Source organism: Fringilla coelebs (genome assembly GCF_963513975.1).
Source record: "Fringilla coelebs genome assembly, chromosome: 11".
NCBI classification, from domain to species: Eukaryota; Metazoa; Chordata; class Aves; order Passeriformes; family Fringillidae; genus Fringilla; species Fringilla coelebs.
The window spans coordinates 16,832,712-16,859,030 of record NC_140037.1 but is presented as its reverse complement, the minus strand read 5'-3'; the positions used below and the strand labels follow the sequence as shown (position 1 = coordinate 16,859,030).

At 47.2% G+C, this 26,319-nt stretch overlaps 2 protein-coding genes across 3 annotated transcripts in view; both read right to left on the bottom strand.

The window, feature by feature from the left end:
- Positions 1 to 5,594, bottom strand: part of STK26 (serine/threonine kinase 26) — a gene marked incomplete at its 3' end in the record, with an annotated part of 29,782 nt that extends 24,188 nt beyond the window's left edge. For both annotated transcript variants that reach the window (XM_084213075.1, XM_084213076.1), the window contains exons 1-2: positions 5,363 to 5,594; positions 5,136 to 5,257 (exon numbers count right to left, since the gene is read on the bottom strand). In XM_084213075.1, coding sequence (XP_084069201.1) covers positions 5,136 to 5,177 — 42 coding nt within the window. In that variant the 5' untranslated portion in view covers positions 5,178 to 5,257; positions 5,363 to 5,594. The remainder of the gene's footprint in view (positions 1 to 5,135; positions 5,258 to 5,362) is intronic.
- Positions 5,595 to 8,021: 2,427 nt separating this feature from the next.
- LOC311157874 (uncharacterized protein) lies at positions 8,022 to 20,284 on the bottom strand. Its single transcript, XM_084212893.1, has 3 exons — positions 20,066 to 20,284; positions 11,690 to 11,821; positions 8,022 to 8,154 (listed from the first exon to the last, which is right to left on the bottom strand). Exons 1-3 carry the CDS (start codon positions 20,180 to 20,182, stop codon positions 8,089 to 8,091), a joined length of 315 nt encoding a protein of 104 aa, XP_084069019.1. The 5' UTR covers positions 20,183 to 20,284; the 3' UTR covers positions 8,022 to 8,088.
- Positions 20,285 to 26,319: the final 6,035 nt, after the last annotated feature.

The window sequence follows — 26,319 nt, the reverse complement described above, 5'->3', positions numbered from 1 at the left end:
CAGTGCAAATATATTCAATGTTAAAATCAGAATAAAATAACAATTATATCCTTTTAAAAGTCGGAACTCTATTTTCAGATGTAATGTTTTTACCTTTGGGGGAATATTATCCTCTGCCCAAAACTGACAGTGTATGAAGGTACAGAACAGCACAGAGATTAAGGTGAGCTGGTTTATTTGCTCTCTGCAGCTTCAGCTGGTTTGCCTCCGAATTCCAAGTCAAAGCACTCAATGTGTCTATAAAATGTAAAATATGCACAGAAAATACTGCTACAGGACTGGACTTTTTCTTTTAACCTTGACAAAAGCATCTCTGAATTCCAGGTGATTATAGCTGCACAGCTCCCATGTACTGAATACTTTTCAGAGCTCTGTCTACTCTCCTCCTTAGACACGAGTAAGACATTACAAGGATGACTGAGCCATACTTTTCTTGCCACCAGAGCAACTTATCAACAGGCATAAGAGGGAAGAACCAAGTTCAGCTAATACAGCCTGAGCTGATTCAGGAATCTACTATTGGATACAATAGAGCTTGTAGGCCCTGCACAACCAGGAAAGGAACAACTGCAGTGTTGAATTCCACAAATATTTTGTGCTTCAAGCAGAAAAGAGGCTTGTTCTCCATAAGGCTTAAAATACTGTCTTCCTGCAATCTACCTGCACCACAGCTCAAAGTACCAATCAAGTAACTGAAACTGGAAAGAACACCACAGTCTACAGCAACTTAATCACAAGACATCAGTTTTCTAGGCACTGTGGAAGTCTCCTGGTGTCCAATAAGTGCTAGACTTTCCAGTTTCCCTTAAGTAAGACACGTTTCTAAATAGTAAAAGTTTAAAGCCTTTTCAAATTTGCTATAGAAGCATCTGGATACAGCTCAGTTCCTAAGAGAGGAATAAATTAAAAGAACCTTGAATTAATCTTTCTTTGAAAGTTTAAGTTTCTCTAACATGCACTTTCTGAACATTTAAGTATTTTACAGTAACAGACTGCTTACTCTTAACAGAAGCCATATTCTTTTAACTTCAGTGCAAAAAGTTTACTAGGAATCTGACACACTTCCAGACCAGCTTTAGGTACCACACATTTCTAGATGTGCACTAACTTAGGAGAAAATGTGGGGTTTTTTTCTAGGGCTATGAAAAAGACTACTTACAAAATTAAACACTACCTCTCATCTTTCTCTACTCACCCAACTAGGCATTAAGTGATCTGCCCCTGAGCAGCCTGCAGGGAGGGGCTCTCCAGCTGCCAGGCTCAGGCTGTTCAGTGAGCAGCGCCCTACGGCCATTCTGGTAACTGGCAGCACAGAGAGCAAAGCTCACCTTGACATCCAAGTTTTCATTTAATCAAGCAATCCTTCAGTTGTGAATCAGAGTACACTGCCTGACAGGTCACATGCTCCTGGCTGCTACACTTTTAGAGGAAGTTAGGTTCTTTATTGCAAGGTAGCCTGAATGCCAACAGAAACAGATGGAGAGTAGCTCTAAACAACCTTTCTGGCTGTGCTCAAAACTACTGTCATACAGCATCAGGAGATATCAACAAAGCCATGAGAAAGGAAACAGAAAGCGTTTAGATGAGTAGGATAGCAGAGATAATGGGATATAAAGCCTCAAACCAGGTTCAGAAGACACACATACTAACAAAAAATATAAACGAGAATAATCAATATTTCCATCAGTTAATAAATTAATATTTCACATCAGTTAATTAATATTAATAATTTAATATTCTAATTTGCATGACAAATTAGAATAGGAAAAGGGTTAAGTTTATATATTAAAGCTCCACCAGCTAAAAAAGGCACTTATTACTTGAGTGATGCTCCAGCAAATTTACAGACTTGTTTAGAAAATTTAAATGCTGACATATTGAAAAGTAGCCTCCTTGTCCACCTTAAGACAGGTTAATTGCTACTCACTTGCAAGTGAACAGTTTCCAATCTCTTGTATTTGTAAAGGGTTTTGGAGCATTGTGTGAGATGCTGCCAAGAACCTAAGTTCATCAGAAACACATCAATCTCAAATGACATCCTTGAAATGTTCCGATCACTTGAAACAAACAACCCTCTGAACTGTGTACTCTGTCTGCTAGGCAATGCACTAGCACTTAGGACTAACAATAAGGGGTCCAACATTCTTCACTCCAGCTGTTTTCAGCACCTGGGCTGGTAAAGACACAGGCAACATGTCTCCTGCAAGCTGTATCCACAAATGTTCTGTAGGAGTTCCATTCCTTCAAGACAGTGCTGGTGAACAGGTTTCTCACTGTGAGATCTCAAAGCATTCCAGACTAAGAACCAGTTTGAATATTTTTATCCCAAGGAACAAAGTTACTGTGACATTACTGAATAAAACCCCAAACCTGACAATCAAGCTCACTGCAAACTGTGCTTCCTGTAACCAGGACACCTTAACTGTGCTCACCATGCTTTCCATTTTCCATCTCACCTTGGATTCTGTGTAAAATGCCATAATTTGGGGTATCATATTCAGCTTCAGACTACTTATGTTATACATATACTGAGTACTTGGATCTAACTGAATGGGCTTAGGAGTTTGGCAGTTGCACAACTGCATCAAGTGGAGCCTTTCCAAAGGAGCAAGGAAACTGAACGTGTTTAGGAAGTTGTTTGCAGAGGCAAGAATTGTTAGGTATAAAATTTGGTTTTGTTACGGACACAAGACAGGTTAAACAGAATGCAACCACTACATAAACAAATGGCTCTGTAACGACTCATAAGGGCAACAGATAACAGCACCTCTGGGTCTGCCATTGCTGCCAGGGGACTAAAGTCAGACTCCAGGTCCACCAAAATAATTCTGTGTGATTTTCAGTAATTTTCCCTGTTTGCGGTTTTTTTTAAAGGGGACATGACTCTTGATAAGATGAAAAATCTTAAGAGTCAAAAAAACTTCTGATACACTGGTGATAAACTGTCTTAAGCCTTGTTTTTGGAATATGTGAATTACATAACATGTTTACTTCTGGATTTTTCTTGATACTTTTTGTATAATCAAATGTAACGGAAAGCATACGATGACAATAAAGCTGAAAACTTCAGGCTTGTGACATTCTCTAACAAATTCAGCTTCCAACTGTTACATTCAATAAAATCTTTCCTCAATAGATTACAAAACAAGAGGTTTGACATTACACTTTCCCACAGTGATAGTTTTAACATAATTATTACATTTTGTATCACAGAGGAACGTGCTTATTCCTTCTTCAATCAATCACCACACATTTACTTTAACACTGAGCAGAAGAAGGTCTGCTTTTACCACCACTTAGATGATCCTGCCTGAACGATCCAGATAGGTTAAAAAACCCCAAAGGAAACAACTCTTCTACTTCAGGCTGCCGTGCAGTTCTTGTGTTGTTTTTAGTTTATTTTTTAAATTAAAACACTCTGTATTACGACTCTTCTAGAAGAAGGATGAGCAGATTAACATCACATCAAATTCCATTTTTTTGTAGTCTGAGGGTTTCAGGACTTGTGTAATCATCTTCATTAAAAAAATCACTAAGGAAAAAACTGTGGTTTAATTCTATGTATCTGGATTTATCTCATGGTTTTAAAAAATGTTTTTAACATACTGATATATGTTAAGGGATGTGGGTTATACTACTAACAATACTAGTGGGGATAAGGATGCTATTAGGATAAAGTTTATTGGTATAACAATGAAAAAACAGAACCTTAAATAATTTCAAGGTCCTTTTGTGTTGGCAGTTACAGAAAATAGGACAGCAATACATTAAGCAGATATAAAAATAGGAAATTGACAAACTAGAATGTTGAAACAGAAGTTTCCCAAATACAAACACACTAGAAAGCCCAGAGGCTGTAACTAAAGAAGCTCAGACTAAAGCCTTTAAATCTTTTATCACAAAATTTCTTCAGGATGTTATAATGCAACAGTTATTCTGACACAATGGAAGATGTGGCTTGTGTCCTCTTATAGAAACAGAAAGTGAATGACCATAATTTAACAGATTTCAGAAAGCCTAGAAATTATTAGAAAAGAGAAAGGTAAAGTAAACCATAGTGCTGGTAAACCATAGTAACTGGCATAAATATACAAATACTGTTTATACATCACCTCTACACTTTCTACAAGTCATAAAGTTACCTGACCAAGAGATATATTAACTTTTTGTTCTGAAGCCTCCTGAACTCTATCTCTGAATAGTATCTGGACTGTATCTCTCACATACACAGAGATGTATCATAAATGTTTCTGTATTATTTGAAGTGAAAAAAACCCCAATGTTATACAGGTATCACTATCCCAGAAGTTAAGAGAATGCTCAAAACACTGACTGGGCTGCCAGTGTCTGACAAGCAAAAATCAGCACTGAAATAAGCTGATCTTTACACTGATAAAGATCTCTGACTAAATTTGTATCAGCTTGTCCAGCGGAGTAAGAAGGAAGAGTCAGAGGTATTCCACCTTTCCTATGGAAGTCAGTAACCCACCAACTTGTTTGTTTTCTAAGCAGGTAACACAAACATACAAAAACGACACTAGGCCTTATTCCCAGGCGAGCAGAGGTGCAGGTTTCTGACAGACTGTGTTCCCCGCTGCTCTGTCCCCACCAGACCTGGCAGATACCACCCTTCCACGAATGCCAAGGTCCTCCGAGAAGCTGCACTACAGGCCCAGCGCCAGGGCGGTGGGGAAGTCCTGCAGCAGGTCCGCCTGCCAGCGCGCCTGGTATGTCATTTACAGCGCACCCACACACCCTGCGATTAACTTCACTTCGCCTTTAATCAGTTTTAGAGGCTCTTACGTGCTCCTGGATGCGGCGCGGCCACCCCTGAACAAAGGGAGGCAGGGAGGGAAGGGAATCCCTTCTCCTCCGCCGGGGTGCAGGTAGGCGGCCCCCGCACCCTCCCGTTACCTCGGAACGGCCCCTGCTTCCCTCCCTCCCCGGCGAGGCGGCCGGCCCGGCCTCCCCCCAGCCCGAACGCGGCCTCCCCGCGGCCCCGCTCCTCTTCGCCCACCCGCGGCCCCCCGCGCCCCGGCGGCGGCTCCGCCCGGTGCGGGCCGCAAGCGCCGCTTCCGGAGCCGGGCCCGGGCCCGGGCCCTTCGCCTCCATTTTGGGCCCGGTGCGGAGCTCACCTGCATGCCGGGCACTTGCACCGCCACGGGCGAGTGGGCCATGGCGGGCTGCGGCGGCCGGGCGGGCGCCGCCCGCTGCTCCCCGATCTCGGCCTCTTTCTCCTGGGCGGCGGCGGCGGGGCCTGGAAGGACAAAGCGGCGGGGAGGCGGCGGCTTCAGCGCGGGCCGCGCTCCCTCCTTCCCTCCCCGCCCTGCCCGCCGGCCCCCGCCCGCCGCCGGCTCCTCACCTCGCGGCCGCGGGGCTGCGCTGCGCGAAGGGCGGGCGGGGGTCGCTAGCGCCGCTGTCCCCTGCCCGCCGGGCTCCCCGCAGCGGCCCTGCCCATGCCCCGCTCCCCGGTCCCGGCGCGGGGGCGGCTGCTCGGGGCCCCCCGGGGTGGCGGCTCTCGGCGCGGCCGGGGCAGGCTCAGAGCGCCATGTCAGGCTCCGGCTGCAGGCGGCGGCTGCTGTGCGGCGGATGCTTCCGTCTCGGCTCCGGCCTCGCGGGGCGGAGCCGCCGCACGGCCCCGGCGTCACGGCGCCCGCCTCCCCGGTCGGGCCGGCCCCGGGGCACGGCGGAGGGAGGGAAGGAGGGGCTGCCGGGACCCCTCAGCTTCAGCACGCCCCGGGCTGGGGACTGCGGCCGCCCGAGCTGTCACAGAGTGCCCAACAAATAGGTTGGAAAAGACCTCTGAGTCCAACCGACGGCCCAACGCCACTTTGTCAGCCAGACCATGGCACCGAGTGCCACGTTCTGTCTTTCCTTAAACACCTCCAGGAACGGTGACTCCACCACCTCCCCGGGCTGCCCGTTCCAATGTCTAATCACCCTTTCTGTGAAGAAATTCTCTCTAATGTCCAACCTAAACCTCCCCTGGCACAGCTAAGATCTCATCCCCTTGTCCTGTCGTGGTTCCCCGGGAGAAGAGCCCGACCCCCGCCTGGCTGCAGCCGCTGTCGGGGCGCTGTACGGAGCACTCAGGTCCTCCCTGAGCGTCCTTTGCTCCGGGCCAAGCACCCCCAGCTCCCTCGGGAGCTCCCATCACACTCGTGCTCCAGGGGCTTCACCCAGTCTTGGTGCCCTTCTCTGGACCCGGTCCGGCACCTCAGTGTCCTTCCTGAGCTGAGGGGCCCAGAACTGGACACAGCACTGAAGGTGCAGCATCACCAGTGGCAGTGCCAACCCTGGGGTGCTGCCATGGGGTCCCTCCTGCACAGTCACAGCGCTGCTCCTTGATGCCACTGTCCCCAACACCCCATCACCCCTGGCCCCTGCACCCCAGAGACACAGGGTAGTAACGGTACAAATAACCGAGGGAATATTTGATGAGGTTTACTTGCTTTTGTGACAAAAGTGATGTCTTGCCTCAGGGGTGCTCCTGGCAGCTGTGGCGGAGGTGGTGAGGACAGGTCCAGCTGTTCTTAGGAGGTTCAGCTCCCAGTTCAGGGTGGTTGGCTCTTTCTTGGCTCACCAGGGGGGCTCCCCCGTCCTTGGCCAGCTCTCCCCACCCTGCACCGGCTGCTGCAGGGCTGTCCCAGCAGCCTCTGTCCTTCGCCACCTCTGTCCTTCACCACCACCTGCTTTCCTGGTGAGGTGGGCTGCCCCAACATTCTACCAGGGCCTGGAGAGGGGAAAATAACAGTGGTTTTGAAGTGACTTTTTTCCCATTCATGCATGAGTCACACATTAGTGTGTGTGATTCACGTTCCTACACACGTAAGTTTTGCCAGTTACTGAAGCAAAGCTCAAACTGACATCTTTTATGGCACTGGTCTTCCCCAGCAGCCCTCTGATCAAGAGTATAGAAATCACATGGATCCATCACAAATATCCTCATGGGTATGTGAGGGCTTCCCTGAAATTCACAGGTTTCTAGGTCTAAAAGCCAAGAAAAAGTAAGGTAAGCTGGAGGTGTTGGATTGCTGGCTATACCAGAGCTATCCTGCTGAGAGGGTGGGTCCCTTCAAAAAGGATGTGACAGCAGGCGGTCTCCCTCCCTTAGGACTCAAAGGAATGTTGCACTGGGCAAGGAACACAAAACACCTCTGTTTAAGGTAAGGTTGTGTTAAAACAGGCTGAAGACAAGAATTTCAAAGTTAGGCAGTCTTTCCATCCTTAACTCACTGTGGTTTGAACCAAAAAACAAACAGTAATGTTTGTTAAACACGGGCTTGTGGATCATGGTGGAATATTTTTTTTTCCAGCTTGCCAGTTTGTTAAGCCTTTACTGTTACTAAAATATTTACTTTCTTCTGCACCTTTTTAAAAAAAATAGCACGATTTAAAAAGGCTTCTGTGTGATAGTTATACATCTAAGATACTTATGAGCCTACCTGGAGTTCATTTTAATGCGTGGAATGTTTAAGGTAAGTATTTCCTGAAAGTTGATACCATATACTTAAATTCAAAAATGTTTTCCATTAATAAACTTCTAGAAAGAAATGGGGAGTTCTACTGACAAAAATCTTTCTTAATTATGTACAGTGGTTCAGCAAATAAATGAATGAATATTCACTCATGGTACTTCTGATTCATTCTGCTCAAATATACTTAAATCACTTCTCCTGCTACCTTTTAACAATCTTTTGAACATAAGCCCTGAAAAAATCCTGACAAATGAAATAGGATGATTTTTATTTCATGCTGCTGCTGCATTGCAGACCTGCTGCTCTTCTTCTCGTTCTAAGGCTTTGCTTTTCTCTTTCTATCCATATATTACCTCTTTTCTCCAGATTCCTGCTAACTGTTTATCTCAGCCTTGACTTGATGTTATACATATTTTCTCTCTGTTTACTTTATACCAGAGAATAGTAATTGCCAATCCATTCTTCCTATTTTGGGGCCATATACTGAGACTTTTGGCCTTTTATGCATTTCTGACTTGCATGCAGCTTAATATAACATGAAAGGGATTGTAGCAGATATATTTAAGGGAGTTCTACTTCTGCTCTTGCAGGACAGCTGTGAAGCATGTGATTAGGTATTCTCTCCAGCAGTTATATCTGTAGCTGTGTCCCGTGCATAGCAGGTTGACCAAAGGAACTGCAAAGTGACAAAAACACAAAGAAAAACATCCTGTGAAAAGGCAGCTCAGAAAGCCCAGGAATGACATGGTGAGCAAAGCCAGGGAGGAAAACCTGTCAGGGAATCTTAAGTAATCAGCTGCTCATGCAATGACTGAATCATTGAGCCAGGCTGTGAAGTGAGGTAGACTGGCACCATAACATCTAAGAAAAGGGCTGTAATATTGTATTCCCCTCTGTAATTAGCAAATTCTAGTTTGTGCATTAAGAAAGACAGGTGGTCAGTTGCTGATATTGCTCTATGAAAGACCTTCCCTGCTCCCTCCCAGCCTGCCCTTTAAATACCTGGTGCTGCTGTTTTCCAAGACTTAAAATGTGTCTATAATTCACTTAGGACAGCTCCCAGGGCCTCACAGTAGCGATGTGACCCAAGTCAGACCTTCAACTGTTTCATGTTTTTTAACTACTATTTTTGTGTTGGTGGTGTGAAAATATAATTATTTTTACATCAGAAGACTGCAGGGAGCTATCAAAACCACAGAGCTTTTGGAGAGTGCCTGCACCACGTTAGTTGCTTTAGACATATCACAAAAAGTGGTAGAAATGTCTCTTAAACTTTCAAACGTAAATGAATAAAATTAAATTAATTAGAGTGCTAAGCAGAAAGATGCTGTATTTTACAGACTCTGGACTCCTCACAGTGGTGTGCTGGGGGGAGGGAGGGAACAGGTGTCTGATCTGGTTCTAGCAGAGCTGATGCAAACTCACACATCTCTCTAAAAATATGATGCCCAATTTCTATGTATTAGGATGGACCTGGGTGTTGGAAAGCCTTCAGTGTCTTTGCAAAGTTCAGCTGGCTGGTGCCCACTGACCTGGGCTTGTGGTGACAATCCCACGTGATGCATTTAGAGGCACCCACAATTCTCCTGCCTGGCACCTTTCTCTCAAAACAAGCAGCACAGCTAAAGGGTTGTCCCATAGAAATGGAATTCAGCATCCCAAACCAGTAGCTTTGAATGCGTTTCATGATTTTAAGTCTAAAATACCTTGCAAAAGATGTTGTATAAATTAAAAATTGACTGGAATTGGGGGGGAAATACCCCACATATTTATTTTATTAATGAGAACATCAGGGATCTCAAAGGAAGAATTAAAATGTTTTTGTAAGAACATAATTTTTCAATTTTTTGACATAAATCAGTCTCTAATTCATGGGCATTAGGGAAATCACTTTGTCTTCAAGGCAACTTATTTAGGACCTTCAGAATTTCCAGCACTAGAAGCTGCTGATACTCACTAGCTCATGGGAAACAAATGTAGTCCTTTTCAATCCCATAGTACAACTTTGACATCTCTGTATCCAATAAATAATTTAAAATTATAGAGTCTAGCAGCTGGACTAGAACTCAGACCATGGTACATTCACTTCTGCTCACCACCTTCATTCCCATGCCCAGGATACATCTTGTCTCATTCTCTAGTATTCTCAGTATCCCACCTTCCGTGCAGCCTCTGCAGCTCTCAGTTACCCTAGAGGAGGCAGCTCAGTTTTTCTGTAGGACACCAGGTGTGTAGAGCTCCTCCAGTAAATGGATTATTTAGATAATTCAGCTGCCAAAATCTGCCAGTGCCAACTGAGTGTTAAAAAATTGAGATTTTCATGTAATATAGCAAAACCAAGCATTTTCTCCAGGAGACAGCAATGGCACATGCTTGACACAAGGATGATGTTCCACATCCTCCCTCAGAAGCAAAGGGAACAAAATGATATTTCTTAGCAGGGCAAAATGATACATCTTCTTGCAATTTTCCTCTTAGAAATGCCTGAACTATTTTTTAATTGACACTTCCTGTACTTTTAAGGAAAATAATCAGGCTGAGGTAAATGCCTAGGATGGAAGAGGTGGGTGAAGGATGCTGGTTCACCATCTCCTTCAATGTAAAGGCTAAAGATCATTAAATCAAACAAGCAGATGCCAAGTTCAAAACAAACAAAAGAAGGCACTTCTTCACACAGGGTGTAGTTAAGCTGGTGAACTATTTGCTACAGGCCAAAAGTGACTGGACAGTTTCATGGAAGGAAAAAAAAAACCCTAACAGTGGGAAATACTGTTTATAAAACTGGCACCTCTGATTGAGGAATCAGGTGAGCTGCAAATCCTGTCAGGCCAGTGCAAGCACTGCCCGTGCTCACTCCATTCTCACCCACTTCCCCAGCCCCTTCCTTTGGCTCCAGTCAGAGATGAGCCACTGTGGTGGATGGGCTTTGTCCTTGCATGATTGGCCTGTTCCATGCACAAGTTTCAGCCTGAGGGGGTTAAAATTTTGCCAAAGTACTCAGCTGAGATGGAGGAACTGCCCTACAATTGTAGGCAGAGCTACTTGTTAACAGGACCAGGAGACACAGTGCCCATGGTACTAGATGAGTCTGTAGCACAGGAATTTTGTGCTGACATAATCTTTAATTTTCCATAACAGGGAAAAAAATAAATCAGTGAGTTGTCTTTATGAGGGTACTAAGCTGATAGTGCACGTGTATTGTACGAGTCTGCTGAATGGTGAGTCACTATGTTCCTAAGGATTATGATAAATTGAATGGACTGTTCACAAGTTCAAGGGCAACATTTCCACCTTCAACACAAAAGATCCTTGAGCCAGTTACCTTTTATTTCATTACAATATTTGGCTTAAAGAAGATGGTCTTCTGTAGGATAGTTCTGTGCTTCCAAGATTGCAAGATAAGTGAGATGGAGCTACTGTTTTGTTTCTGACCTTTTTATTACAAATATACTCTATTTACACTTCAATCTCTAAAATAATCCACACATCTCTAAATACAAACACGGAGACACACATATATGTATTTATAGGTAATTGTATCCAATTCAGTAGTTTAATATCACAGAACGTTGTTCTCAAATTATTGTTCTCATGTATTCTTCCTCCTGTTTGCAAATATATTTTGTAATTTTAAATAACTCTTCCCTGCTCTAAAGCAGGAAACCAGAATTTCAGCAAAGCTTGCGCTCTTGGAATACCAAAAATAGTTTGCTCACAGCAGTGGAAAGGGTGAAGGAAGTGAGAGGCCCTGCCAGACTCCAGCCCCAACAGCACAGTGTCTTTACATAGCCAGTCCAACCTTTTTTTTCACTAATTTTTTTTTTTAGTAAAATACATACAGTATTTATAGAATTAAAAACATTTCTATATAAGGAAACAGCAAGAAGCTGGTTCTGGTGAAATTCCTACACTAGCAAAGCACCCCTTCCATAGAGGCTGATAGCCCTGGGCAGAACTCTGGGCAGTGTATTTATGAGGGCATGTTGCTTTGCTAGCACCAAGAAAAGGGTGGAGAGAAAGACAAACAAGATGGGTTAAAGAAGAGAGAGGAGAGAGGAAAAAAAGAAGTATTTTTTAAAATATACCAACCAGAAAAAAAAGGAAGGAAAGGAAAGGGTAAAGGAGAAGAAAAAAACTTCAGAAAGAAGTAATTATCTCATCTTGATAATTCTCACATGGAATTACTGTACTAAAGGAAGGGATCTCCTTACCTTTCCTACCACATCTTCAATATTTTTTGGTGCCTGGTTTCTGTTGTTCTCAGGAAGACGTCCTCTTCTCCTCAGCCTCCAGCTAAGCTGGTCCACATGTGCAGCAAGGCAGCGATGTTCTGATGGAGACAACTGGGAGGGGGAAAAGAGGAGAATGAAGTGCTAGGAAGCACTAGCTGTGAGAAGGAGACTGCTTTTTCCCAGCCTTGCCAGGCTGCCAGGACCAAAACAGAGCCACATACACACACACACAGAGGTGCACACAAAAACGCACACACACACATGAATGCAGACACATACACATGCTCAGTCCCTATCCCCAGAGCTTCAGCCATCCTTCCTGAGAGGCCAGGGCCATCAGCTTGCTTTGTGCTGCTCTGCCACTTGCCTCTCAGCCGTGTTCCCTCCTCACTGGCTGCAGCCACAAGGCCTGCCTGTTGGACCCTGACAGCACGCTTGGCTCCTGGGAAGAAGTATTCACACACGATGGCAGCTCGAGCAAAAAGTTGAAAAGGAATCAAAGCCATCTCTATTGAAATAAACATCTGCTCTGCGTTCAGTATCGTGGCAACAAGGCTTACAAAATGCATGGGCAGCCCTCCAAGGGCTCCTGGCACATCACAGCTATCAGTACCTGCTGAAAACAGGCTGATGGAGCGGTCACAGCACAGTGGGGAGCACAGACGGGGACACTCAGAAGAGAAAACTTTGGTCAAAGCTAGAAATAACTTCATGGTTCCCTTGGAGGAATACAGCTCAGAAATCCACTGCCCCTGCAGTGATGCTGGCAGCTAGGAAGAAACGATGGCACTGCAGTCCCTTCCATGTGGCTGAGACGTGTGCTCATCACCCCAGCCCATGGTTTCTTCCCAGTTGCCCCAGTGCAGGCAGAGGAAGAAAGCAGTGGGATGTGGCTGTGGAAAAGCATTTTTCCCTGGAAACCATTTAGGGAGATGTGTGTTTGATGGTTCTCACTGTACATTCAGTTCCCTGAGGAGTGGTCAGAATAGGCAGAGACACGTTGCCTTTGCCTCTACCCACAAGTTCTGCCCAGACAAACTGGGACATTAAATGCAATCCTCTCTTTTTTGCTTTCCATTCCCGTGTCCCTACAGAGAGAGCACTGTGACAAAACATTGAGCTGAGTCCAAAGGAGGCAGTGACAGTCACAGACACTGCACCCAAGTGCTGCATTTGTCATGTATTTCCTTTGCTTTTAGTGATGGTGTCTTTGCAGGGGAAAGACCACAGCTTGGGTCATGGCGACTCACCTGAACCTCCAGCTGGAACTTAGCAATGATGGCAAGAGGTCTTTTTAATGAGTGAATTGTGTGTGGTTGAGCTAGGAATCAATGTGAAGAGATATGATAATGCCACAATGTGAAGAGTCTGATAATACCACTTCACTGAGCTTCTTAGAGCAGAAATGCACATGAAGTGCAGGAATCGGATATGTTCCTGGGAGAGGGAACAGAGGTATTTTTGTCTCCAGTCCAATTTACCCAAATTCCCCTCAGAACACTAAGTGACAAACATGGCCTTCACTGAGAGCGTCAAAAGGAAATTGCTGTTTGCATAAAAAACATACTCAGTTGAGTTGGTTATTAAAAGGGAGCTTGAACACGAGGAGAGAATGGAACAAATATCTTGGAAAAATGTCCAAAAGCCACCGGATTGTGGGAAATGAGACTCAACCTCTGTGTCCCAGTTGGGCTGTCACTCACGAACAGCAAGCACGCAGCTATATGTGAACTGCTAGATGTCACAGATGGTGGCTTTTGGGTGAAAAAAATCAGGAGATGCTCAAGATTTCAGCAAGGACAGTAAGGAGAAGGGGAGCAGTCTGAGGCTGAGATGAGGGCTTGAGATCTTGGTCAGTTTTACAGCAAGACGGGGAAAATGATGACAGAAAGGAAAAGGAAACATAGGGCTAGCAGAAAATCCTGCTAGGTTTTAATCTCTGAATATGTAAATAGGGTGATCTGAAAATTTTCCTGGCTTCACAATTCTCGTTTCCAGGAAATGAACCCTCAAGCAATGCTGCAAACCAACCCAGCTGCCATCACAGCTGCGACTAGCCAGGGGGCAAATGGGGTGACGATAAGGTGACAGTTCTTAGTCCCAGACCTGCAGTCAGACTGGTACAGGCAGAGCCTGGTAGGTAAAATTAAACTCCAGGCAAGGGCCAGGGTTTCTCTGCCTGAATGGGTGAGATCAGGGCACCAGCATGGTGAGTGTCCAGATCTAAGTGCAGTGTGTTCAATGACAGAGGATGCAACAAGGAAGGGAAATTTCCACAACAGAGTCACTTTTCTGCCAGCTAAGAGCAACCAAAGAGCTGATGACTCATGAGTACACATCTCCCCTGGCTGCTTTTGGAACTCTCCTCTATCTGGTCCAACTGCTACGTACACTTATCCCTTGTGCTGATGAGGAAGTCAGATGTAAACATGTGGATCCAGGCCAGCAAGGCTACTGGTGAGACTGTAAGTGCCACGATGGTGACAGTGTGACCTGTGTGCTAGAAGGCTGCGTCTATAAAACACTCACTAGGTGGTGACTCCTTCATGTGTGCTGGTGCTTGGACACCTTTGCACCCAGGAAAGGGGCTTGTTTTTCATAGAAACATAAATAATCGTGAGACCTAGTTAAATACCACCCTCTGCTACCACAGATTGAACAGCAGACTCAGTCCAAGAAACTGCCACTGCAAAGGTAAAAGGAGGGCCAGGATATGAGTGAGAAGGGGATGAAGGGAAGAGGAAGTTTCACAGACCCTATTACTTTTCACTGCTAACGAGCTGCTGAATACTTGGGCCATTGGTTCCCCCTTGCTCAATGTGTGAATGAGGAACGATAGCGAAATAACCTACCAGAAAGTGCAAAAGATCCATCCCCAGGAGATGCGTCAAGAGTGTGCTCCAGAGCCTGATCCTCCTGCTGTGTTTGACGAGGCTGCCACGGGGCAAAACGTTTACTAGCCTGCCTGAGATACTAATGGGAGTCAGGGGATAAATGGGAGAAGAGGGAAACAAAGAAGTCACTGCAGCAGGGGAGAGATGACCTTTCATAAGAGGGAAGTGAGGAAAGCTTGTTTATGAGCTGCTGCCTGTAAGTCCTGTGACTAACCTTATTTCACACACCGATTTTATGAACTAAAGTTATTTTTGTAGGAGGCATTATAAAATGCATAACCAAGCTGTGAAAAGGTGGGATCACCCTTCCTTTGGAAGGTTGCAGCACTCTGAAAGCTCTCCTGCCGTGAGAGCATCCCACCAGAGCAAGGCTTTGCCTTTGCAGCAGAGACTGTTGCCCGGAGGCCCGGGAGCAGATTTTGTAACCCTAGGGAGGAAAAAAACCGCAGCAAAGCTGTGTATTCTTGCAAAAAGAGCTGCTCTTTTTGCAATTCAGAGAGAGCAAATTTGACACGCTGTAGTTTTGCACTGTGCTGGTCTGATTGCTCCTGTGCAGCACAACAGGGCATCTCTTCTCTTTCCATTTCCTCTTTCCTGTACCTGTCCTCTCCTCTTTGCACTCAAAGAAAATCAATACTTTGTGTTTCTACAGCTTCAGTGATAACTTATGGATCATATGTAAAAAGTAGAGAAGGCACAGGAGTGTTCTCTAACAGAACTTTCCACTTTCAACGCATACTGCAACGTGGACAGAAAACCAGAGGTGATCTGGAAGTTTGTGCAAGTCAAACATGAAGCATAGCATCACCATAAAATGCCTGTGCTCGTGGCAGGGAAAGTTCAGGAGGATGCTGACAGACTTTTCAAAAACATCAGGAGGAGAAGGCTCAAGGGCAACAGTGCCAATGCAGAAATATTGTAACAAAATAATGCTTGGCTTGGTTAAACATCAACTCACAGATAAGAGGAACAAGTCAGCCTCCTGAAAGGGCTTGCACAAGCCCAAAGGATGAACTGTTTGGCTAGGCCAATAGGCACGTGTAGCAAAAGCAAACAAACAAGTGAAGTGATTTTGCACAAACAGGCTAAATAAGAGGAAAAGTGTTGCAGTGCCAGGAGGTACTAGCCTGGGCCAGAGGGTCCTGAGAGTGGAGCAAGTTGCACGTGGTGTCTCAGCTCTGTCACTGCTGTGTGCCCGTGCTGCCTGCCTCTGTGCATTGACAAGGGGGTGCTGCCTGGCAGGGTGAGGCAGCATCCTCAAATGTCCCCTCTGCCCCACATGCAGCCACCAAGGAGAGAAAACCCTGCAAAGTGCTCTTCCTCCTCTGCCAGCTTCTGAGGCAAGATGGGTCACAAATCTGCAAATGTAAGGTCAGAAGGGCAAGTAACACACCCAGAGTGGCCCAAGGTGGTGCCAGTCTGCAGAGGTTTGTGCTTCAGCTGATTCCCAGAGCCCATGAGCTGCTCAGAGGCAGCACCAAGCCCTGAGAAACAGGCCCAGCCACCAGATCCTTGGCCTCATGCCCCTATGGATTAGGTAGGTCCCAGCTAAGTTTATTATCCTACATGCCTTCTCTGGCATGTGATTTATGTTTGGTGATTTATGGCCGCTCAGAGGGATGTACTGCTGGCTGCTGGCTGGCTTGTCCCAGCCCAATGAGCAGATTTTGAGCTTCCTGCTGTTGGCAAGTCATACTGCCACAGGCATGGACAACCACCACGGCTATGTTTTGAGCTGTAGTGCTTTCCTTCCACTTGTCCCTGATGTGATGGGCAAAGGCTGTGGGAACCTGCTTTACTCTGCTGTATGGCTGTGGAGGGAGCAGGGACACAGCCAGCAGCAGTGGATGGCCCCTGGCAGAGATGCCCACCATGACACTGTCCTGCAGGAACTGCAGGGTTTGCACTTGCCAGAGCACTGGGCTCCCTCGTGCCAAGTCCCAGTGGCCCCCGTGCCCATATCCCTCCCGTCCCTTCTGTTCCTGGCACAGGCAGTGTCACCTCATCACACCCAGGTTACATGGAGCTCCTGCAGCCTTGTTTGTATGGCTGCAGTCACCTCCTGGCTAATTACAGCTGGGGTAGATTGAAGCCTCTCCTGGTGCCTCCCCATCTGGCACAGCAGCTAAGGCCCTGGCAGTGCATCCTGCTTCCCACCCACCTCCCTGTTCCCTCCATGGCTCTCCACAGCCCTGACCATGCTGTGCTGGCACGTGTCAGCTGGGTCTGTGCAGAACCTCACCTGCAGGACACCTGCTTTCCCTGGATTTCCCCAGGGGTTTCTGCAGGTGGTTTCTTTAGGTGCTTTGCTGTGCTCCAGAGGTGCCTGTATAAATAGATCTCATTTCACCCACATGCTTTTGCTCTCAGGTCTAGCAACTTGCCTCTCTCTACCTGCCCATGCTGGCACTCCTGTGGCATGCAAGTACCTGAATTTTTTCCAGCTGGATATCATTGCTGTGGTTCTACATCAAAATGAAACAGTTATGCTCTCACATACATATACAAATATTTGTGTGCATGGCCTGCAGACCCTTCTTTACACTACCATGATAAACACCCTGTTTGTCCTACAGCACAGCTTCCTCAGCCTTTTGGTTTTGTCCCAGTTACTTCCCCAGCCTGGAATTTTTCCACAGAGGGGACCTGAAGAGCAGGCCACAGACAGAAAGACCCCATGTGGGTTCTCTGGGGTCCAACATAGGTGACCCTTTGCCCTGGACTGGTTTTTGGGATCTGCCTCCATGGCTGTTTGGTGCAGACCTGGACACACATCTCCCTGCCAGGGACAGAGGTGACACCCAGCTGGTCCTTGGCTCAGTGCATGCCCCTGGCACATCCAGCAGGTAGGGCTACAGCTTCCTTCCCTGCATGGATCCCTGAAACTCCCTGAGTGGGGGCCCTTGTGAGGAGCTCTATTCCACCTGCTCCTATTTTCTCACACCAGTAAGATGGCAGGGATGAGGAGGTAGGTTGTCCCAGCTGCTGCCAAGGCAAAAGCTCAGCACCTCCCACCTGCCTCCAAGTTTATACTTTGTCTCCAAGGTGGTAAGGGAAAATACAGCCTGGCAGCATGCCCATCCAGCAATCTGCAGGGTGGAGGAGGGTGAGGATCAGAGTCAAACTTATTGGGTCAGGTAAGGTGAAGATAGGAGCCTCAGCCTCTGGGTCAGCCCCCATCCAGGAAGCCACTTCCATGGACACCTGCCCTTCTCACTACAAAATCCACTCTGAGGAATGGTGCCATGTCCCTGCTGAGGTCCCATTCCCTGGAAGGCCACTCCACATTGGCCCTTGCTGCCCAAAAGTCTCCGCTTTCCTCTGCTTTGGGGGATAAAGGAAAAGAGGGAAGGTGAGCAACAAGTGATGTCCTTTCCCAGCAGTAACTCTCACCCCAGTGAGTGGGGAGAAGCAGCAAAACTGTGACCAGATCACTCAGAGGCAGAGAGCACCTGTGAAGCAAGGCCTCTCCCCAGTTATTTGGTAGATATGTATCACACAACACCTGGGCCAGCACCACCTTTGAAGATGATCTGTTTGTATGAAACAAAAATGAGAGAAAATAACCAAGGCAGCCAAGGTGTTGGAGCACAAAAAGGAAGCTCAAGTCAATTAGCTTCCCTCTGATGCCTGAAGTGGATGGGGATTTGGGGGCAGAGGAGGGGTGATAAAGCAGCAGATTAGCTGACTTTCATGCATTTGCCAGTCTGGCCGGTTCCACAGGATTTCTGGCTGCTGACATCACAGCGCTCCTCCAGGAACCAGCCAACCTATGGTAGTTTTCAGGAAATGCCAACGAGGTGGTCATTAGTGGTTTACTAATAGAATGTCACCCTTCCTCAGTCATCTGAGGCTTTCAAGCAGGACCTGGGCACTCCACTCTGCCCTCTGCCCTGGGGGACTCTTCTCATGTGCTTTACCACTTCAGGCTATCCTGGCAGAGCAGCCCCGAGTCCTTTCCTATTTAGTTGTCCCGTTGAACATTTATTTGTTCCTCTTGATCTGGCAAGAGCATAAAGCATGTTTGTATTGTGCTGACAAATGGTCCTCCAGGCACCAGCACTGGATGTCCACAATGCCATGGGAAGGCAGTGGTGCAGAGGTAACCTGCTGACCCTATAGGTGTGTAGCAGCCACCTGCTGTATGACCACAGCACCCATCTTTTGCTACTGGGAGCCCTAAAGCAGTGTGGCACATTGTCAAACATCCCAGAGTGGCTGATCACAGGTCACAGGCTGCTTGCTCCTCCTTCCTAGAAAACACAGAGTCAGTTAAGCAAAAAAATCAGATTTTGTGGAAGTATCAGAGAGTGCCTGTTCCCAGGGAGTAGGGGGTCAAAGGTGACTGCAAGTGTCCTCTCTGAAAAAGGGAACATGAGATTTGCTGCTGACACTGGGTAACTATTGGGCAATACAGCCATGGGCAGTGCTCACTCACTGAATTTACTTAAAAAAAAAAAAAAAAAATCAGGATGTGGATGTGTAGGCAGCTCCTGGTAGGTTCACATCGCTAGAGCCCAAACCGCTCCCTTCCCACCCTTGGGCTGCATTTGACACCTTCACCAAAGCCCCTTCTGGTCCCTTCGGTGCTCCTCGGTGTTTGGGTCAAGGATTGTGCATCCACAGCGGAGAAGTAGGAAGAGCAGGAGGACTCACACAACAGCAGGAGGTTGGTGGGAGGCTGCACTTCAGGGACATTCTCACATGGAAGGTCCCTGTGCTCTGAGAGTTCTTTGAGGTGTTAATCCCCCATGGGCAGACATCCCCCAGTTTATACAAACAGCGGGAAGGATGTGCTCCCTCTGCTCACCCGCTAAACCAGGCCCGAGCATTGGTCCGAGTGACCCTGAAATGTGCATGCCCTCCTCGGAGCGCACCTGCAGCCCCCCAGCAGGGAGCACACCGGCACAGCCAGCCCTGGCCGTGCGCTGGGGCCACAGGGTGTCCGGGCTCCGTGGGGTGGGGGGCTAAGTGTGCACTTGGGGGGCCAGGGCACACTGTGCAGGGCTGGCCAGCCGGGCACGAAGGGGCTCTGGAAAAGCCCAAGGGATGCACAGAGCAGCGTGTTGGAGGTGCTGGGCTGGGAAGGGACGAACGAGCCGAGCTGGAGCCGTTTGCGGGAGCCTCCTGCCACCCAGTGTCGGCTCCAGCCAGCGGCGCTCTCCGGGGCTCCCCCGCCCGGGGCTAGCGGGGGCTCTGCAGCTTTCGAAACATCAGCTCAACAAAAGCAAACCCAAATCAGCACTCACACCCCTTAGAAAAACGCCAGAAAATCAAACAAGTCCCCAAGACACACACTTCTTCCAAAATCCGAACAAACCCACGGCCACAGAAGCGTCCCGAAGGTGTGCAGGACACGACCAAGGTCCCCGCGGATGACACCAGCTCTGTCCCCCCACGCTGGCCATGCTGTCTCAGGGCTGTGACAGTGTCACCCGCAGGCCTGTCCGGTCCCACTCACGTCATTGGTCATCTCTGCACTCCAATGTGACATTTCCCCTTGTGCAAAGCTGGTTTGATGGAGGTGCAGAGGGCGGGCCGAGCGCTTCCCCTCCGCTCCAGAGTAACTTCTGGACATTCCGGCCACTTTCGGCTGACTTGGTCAAGTCCCCAGCAGCGGCCACACCCGGTGCCTTCTCCTTCCCGGGGTCCGGGCCGGTTCCGACCGCCCGGGCTGGGCTTCCCCATCTGGAGCGAGCACCGAGCGGCGGAGCTCGGGCCGGGGAGCCCGCAGAGGAGGCGGCGGCAGCGGCCGGGGCCGGGCCAGGCGGAGCCACGGCCGGTACGGCGAGAGCCGGGCGGGGACGGGAGCGCGGCGGCCGCCCTGAGCGGGGGGAAGCGGCTCCGGGAGGAGCGGGGACAGGGCGGGGCACAGGAGGGCGAGAGAGACCGGGAACGGGAGAGGAGGAGGACGAGCAGAAGAGAGAACGGGTCGGTAGAGTCGCTGCTGCTGCCGCCGTTTGTCCGTTTGTCCCTTTGTCCCCGAGAGGGAAGATGTCTGCTAATGTCTTTACAAACAATTCGATGGGTGAAGGTGTGGATGCTAACAGCTTTGAAATGGCTCTTAATGTCTCTACTGATTTTGGCCAGCAGGTTTGTCGCAGAGCCCAGACAGTCTGGCTCCTGAGACAGCCACGGCTCTGCCTGTACGATCCCGAGTTTCTGAGCAGGTTCAAGGAGGAATACGCGGTAGGCGGTTCGGGAAGGCTGGGCCCTCCTGGTACCTCGGCCAATGGGGAAAGGAACGGGGCGGCGAGCGGCCGGGAGTCCGCGATAAAAGGAGGCTGCGCCGCCCGAACCCTCGAGAGAGAACATTTTGCAGGTGTGTGCCCTGTTGGGCTCGTTCCCTTTATTCGAATAAAGTGTCAGGACCCCTCTGTCTGCTTTTCGGACATAAACCTTTGGCGTTTGTGAATTAATTTTGCTGACATCCCTTTTTCTGTCTGTCCGTTTGCTCGTTCGCTCCCGCGCGGCCCGGGGGCTGCAGCGGCCGCTCCGCTCCGGGCAGGGGGCTCAGGGCGATGGGCACTGCCACAGGAACCCGGAGAACGGGACAAGCTCCGCTCCGCTCCGGGCACGGGGCTCAGGGCGATGGGCACTGCCGCAGGAACCCGGAGAACGGGACAAGCTCCGCTCCGGGCACGGGGCTCAGGGCGATGGGCACTGCCGGAGAACGGGACAAGCTCCATCCCTGGAGTGGTTCAGGGGCAGGTTGGATGTGCCTTTGAGCAGTCTGGTCTAGGGGAAGGTGTCGCTGCCCACGGCAGGGGGATTGCAACAACGTGTTTTTTCTTCTTAGTGTTTCAGCTGAAATTACAGGTGTCATGTATTGTAGAGTTTCAAAAATGGGGATAAACACAAATAACTATGTAAGTTATTCACTGACCTGGCACTTGGACCAGGGATTTTTTTTTTTTTACAGCATTCATGATTTCTGTGGTCAGTGCAAGGTATCATTATCCCATTTCCACAGTAGTTGTGTATGCCCTGAAAATTCTTTCCACATTACCTAATTTCTGAACTATAAATAAACATTCTCTTTTAATTTACAAGTAGTGTGAGATATTCTGAATGTCTGTGAGTATTTTCTAATGCCTTTACTATTTAGTGAGAAATTCTCTATGCTCACTTGAGTGTCATGGCATTTCAAGGTGGGATCACTGCAACTGTTTACAGGAAGTGAATGTTTTTGAGAATTGCAGTTGTAGTAATTTTGGCTTTTTTTTCAGAGCTGTCAAACCTAGAATGCATGCCTGATGACACAGATTAAGGACATCCTAGAGAGGGTTTCATTCCTGTGTGATATGCCTGTTTAGAGCATAAGTTTTATATATATATATATATATATATATATACACATTATAAAAGGAAGTTTACGTTGAAGCCATGTGCTAGAAAGATGCTTTCAGGAAGGGAATCCCAGCTTAACTTCGGTCACATGGACAGAGAAGAACCTGCAATAGATAAGCAAAGCTTATCGAATTAGAATTAAAAAAGGTTAGGAATGGTCTTTATCCATGTGGTTGTTGAATCAGTCTGGATAAATGTTATGTTAGTGCCAGAAATTGCTGTAATGTGTTTGTTTGGTGCAGCTTTGTCACCCTCTAGTGCTCGTACCCAAGAAGCTGGTGAGCCTGCTGTTACTCCCAATGCATTTTTAGCTGTATGGACCGGTTCAGTGTTTTTTAAGGAGGAATAATTTTTAGAAAAGAAGCTGATTGCTGGCAAGTCATTTGCCAGCAATAGCACAAGAAATTTTTAACTGATGTGGGACGTAAACCAGGAATTCCTGATTCCTAGGCTACAGTTTTAATCTCTGAACCAGTCTTTCATCTTGATTTAACTTCTTGAACTGAGTTTCTGAAACCTGATACACTAAGTACTGAAGAAACAATGAGATTTGTCATGGTGCAACTTTTTTTTGTGAAACACCCCACAAGGATAGGATTTCTTCTTTATTTAATTGTATGCTTTATAGTAGTTTTGATAACAGTTTTCCTTTGTTTAATTTGTTAGGTTCCTTTATTAATTATGTATTTATCGTGATATTAGTTGCAGTGAACTTCATGTTCTTCCCCAGCAAATAGAAAAATTGCAGTAATTTAGAGAATTAAGTATAAGAAGAAATAATCTCCATATGCTGCCAGATGGCATTTATTTAATGTAAGAAATGAGGAAAAGTGTTTAAAAATAGTGGATTATTTATTGTTGCTGTTGCTTCCCATCAGTCAGGACGTGGTTTCCAGCTGGTTGAGTTGAGCACTGGAAAGCAGGTGCTGCAGTGCTTCTCCAAAGGAACTCTGAGAGGGGTCAGTACTGAGACATTTTTTCTGCAACCTGCTGGTGGTGACAAACCTTCAGTTTTACCAGCTCCCTTCCATGGACTTATTTATCTACAGCTGGGATGTTTCCACCAAGCAATCCTGCTGTAGTCCCAGAACTTGGCGTAGCTTGCACTGCCGGTAGCAATCAGTGTGTGTGCCTCGATCCCTGGGCATGAAGTGTCAGTTCCAGGAAGGAAAAAACTTGATATTTTAGCTTTGCTCAGGTGTCTTTTTGCTGGTCCAAGCCCTGAAGCAGGAAGCACATCAGAGGAGCCCTCAGCAGTCTGTCCTCCTGCAGTTGCTTGCACAAGGTGCTGCAGGCTCCAGCCTGTTTGTTTCTCTGGGACAGCCACCATCACTTCCTACCCACTAACTGAGCTGTGCTCCCCTGTTCAACCCCTTGGTTTATTAGTGGAAGCTACTGTAGAATTATGCCTCCCAGCAACTGCTTATTACTCTCTTAATACCCAGCCACCTGAGTCATAGCAGTCATACCCTCAACACCTGAGTCATGCCAGTCTTTATTTTCAGGAATAATCACACTCCATGCACATGCCTGATCAGTTTAGGGCTCTTATTTATGCCTCCAGGACAGAGCCACTAAATGTGCCATCATGCTCACCACTTTGATGGGGTTTTTTAAAGCTTACAGAGCACACATGACCTGCTAATTGAATAGATTTTCATCAGTGCAGAAAATAATAACCACCTCTCACAGAGGCCCATCTACCCGCCGGATATCCACCTTCTACACCGAGCAACACTTGGAGCAAAGCCCTAAGAATTACTTCAATGGTGACCACATACATCCTTTCCCATCTCTCAAGTCTTAAACATAACTCAAAAAGGAAAATATTTCCAATTTTTATTTTTAATGTGTTACTGAGCAGAGGCAAGACCTAAGCATTTGAACTGAATGAAAAAAAATAGGCATTTTACACTAAAGAGCAAGAACAATCTGCCACATGGCTGCCACAGTGCTGGGAATCAGTGTCTCTGGTGTGGGGTGTCCACTTGCTACTGAAAAGTGTGTCTCTGAACCACAGCCCCCAGACAAGTCACCAACAGTCTCTTTTTGACTTCACTGAACCTTGGAAAATGCTCTGGGTGAAGGACAAATAGTGGTGAATTTTAACATGCCTCCTCTAAATGGTAATAGTAAGGTGAGGTGACACGGAATTTGTTTTTAAGGAACTAGTTTAAAATCTTTTAGGAACATATTTTGTAAAGATTATTTTTTGTGAAACCCCACAGGACCCAATTTAGTAAAACTATGCCAAATCTGAAGCTTATAAAAGCAACTGGGAAAATGCTGTTCCATATGTATGTGTGCCTGTACTCACCTGTGCATACAAATCCTGTGCACAGGCATACAAAGGATGGTGTCTGTGAAGTTTTTATGTAGATGGTTCTTTGAGGTGATCAGAGATCATAAAATTCAGCAGAATTCTCTATGACATTTGGGAACAGCTGTACCTTCCTTATCCCTTCACCTCTTGAGCTGATACCTGGCGATTTAAAGGGCTCACTCCACCAAATGTGGCAGCTGCTCCTCTCTTACAGCCAGGAACAGTATTCCTGAACTGTCTCCAAATTTGCTGTTGTTTTCCAAACCCTCATTAAAACAGTTATGTCCTACAAAAACAAACCCCTACTTTAGCATTCTTCAAAACCTGATTTATGATTACAGTGTTGCAAATTGATTACAGGGTTAACTTAATATAAGAATATTTATATACATAGTGATGCAAGAATCACATTAATTTTTTCCAGAAAAGGAAACTATTTTTTCATAATACTAAATGATTTATCTTTCCAATGTCTCACTAACGTTCTTATTCTGTGTAAGACTGACAAACACATTATTTGATTTGAAATAATATAGAAGAGAAAAGCCTTCCACCAATCTGATTCTTTACAAAGGCAGGAACACTCCAATCAGGAAACCTGTCAATCTGAGCTTACATTGTTGTGAATTAAGTGTGAAACAGGAGAAGCCTTTTGATACAGACACGCAAATGACTCAAATATCTGTAAGCCAACCCCACAGCGACCCGAAACAACTCTCTAAGTGCCCACATTCTAGCACTTGGCAAGCAAAGACTGGACCATAACATTTATTTATTTATTTATTTGTTTGTTTGTTTGTTTGTTTATTTATTTATTTATTTATTTATTCATTCATTCATTTTAAGTTTGACATATGCTTACTCCCTGCCTATACTGAAGAGGGCACCAGGGCATGCAGGAAGCAGCTGCCAAGCAGCACCTTGGGGTGCTTCACTCCTCACAACTGGGAGTGCTGCCTGGGAAAATGCACAGAAATGCAATGCAGCTCACAGGAGTTATTTACTTTGCAAACCATGTCCCTTCACTGCAGAAATGCAGTTGTGCAAATGTTCCTCTCTCGACAAACGCTGAATTTGGCAAACTCTTTCTTTTTATGGTCTCACTGTGTTTAATGGCCCTTTGTTTTTTATTCCTGCTTCTGTCCCCTTAAGTTGCTTTTCCCCTGTCTTGTTCCCTTCAGCCAGCACCCTGGGCCTGTGGAGCAGTCCGTGGTAGGTCACCAAGCCCTGCAGCACAGTTCTCCTGCGCCCTGGGCAGGGCAGCTCCTCTGCAGCGAGAGGCTCAGCTCAGCTCAGCTCAGCTCAGCTCAGCTCAGCTCAGCTCAGCTCAGCTCCCTCCTCTGGCCCTTCCACCCGGGCGATGGGAGGGATAGAAATGGTGCCTGTGTCAGTCTGTCCCTGTTAGAGAGGCTCTGCTCGGCAGTGCCCTCAGGCAGGGCTCAGCCGACACAAATCGCTGATGACACAGCCACCAGCCTCCCAGGGGAACCCCTGTCCTGTCACCCACCGGCTGCGGACCAAGGCTGCTTCTGGCTCCCTGTGCCTCCCAAACGCGGTGCTAGCAGGGATGCTCTTTCCTTAAGCCCCTGGCCATTTACAGACACGCGTGCGTTGTCCTTTGCTCACCTCTGTTCTGGAAGAGCCTCTGTTATCTCCCTGTCCGCTGCCTGGAAGCTGATCCAGCCCTCTCATCACCTCTGTAGCTCTGCCTGAGACAGCAGGGCTGGAGCAGACACGATAATTGAGGCAGATTTATAGTGAGGCTCTGCTTTGTTTTCTGTTCCTCTCCTAACAATTCCTAACATTCCAATTCCAGTTGCTTTTTAACCCGGAATAGCTGCCTGGAGCAGGAAATGGAAAGGCACAGTTCTATTGGTTCCATGCAACAAGTTTCCAGGGAACATTTTCTGCAGGAGCCCACATATTGGTGGGAGAGAGGACTCCTAGGAAGGCTGGCTGCAAGAGGATGTGCCCAAGGGTCTGCTTCCCCAGCTGAGATGACATTTGGTATTTTCTTTGCTTTTCATGGGATGTCTGGTTTG

Excerpts from the sequence above, each read along its gene's own strand:
- LOC311157874 (XM_084212893.1), bottom strand. The coding sequence starts at position 20,182 with ATGTCCAGAAGTTACTCTGGAGCGGAGGGGAAGCGCTCGGCCCGCCCT. Across the intron at positions 11,822-20,065 it reads GTGCAGAGATGACCAATGAC|TTGTCTCCATCAGAACATCG; the intron begins GTGAGTGGGACC and ends TCCCCCTCCCAG. Across the intron at positions 8,155-11,689 it reads TTGAAGATGTGGTAGGAAAG|TTCCTTTGGTCAACCTGCTA; the intron begins GTAAGGAGATCC and ends GTCACTTTGCAG.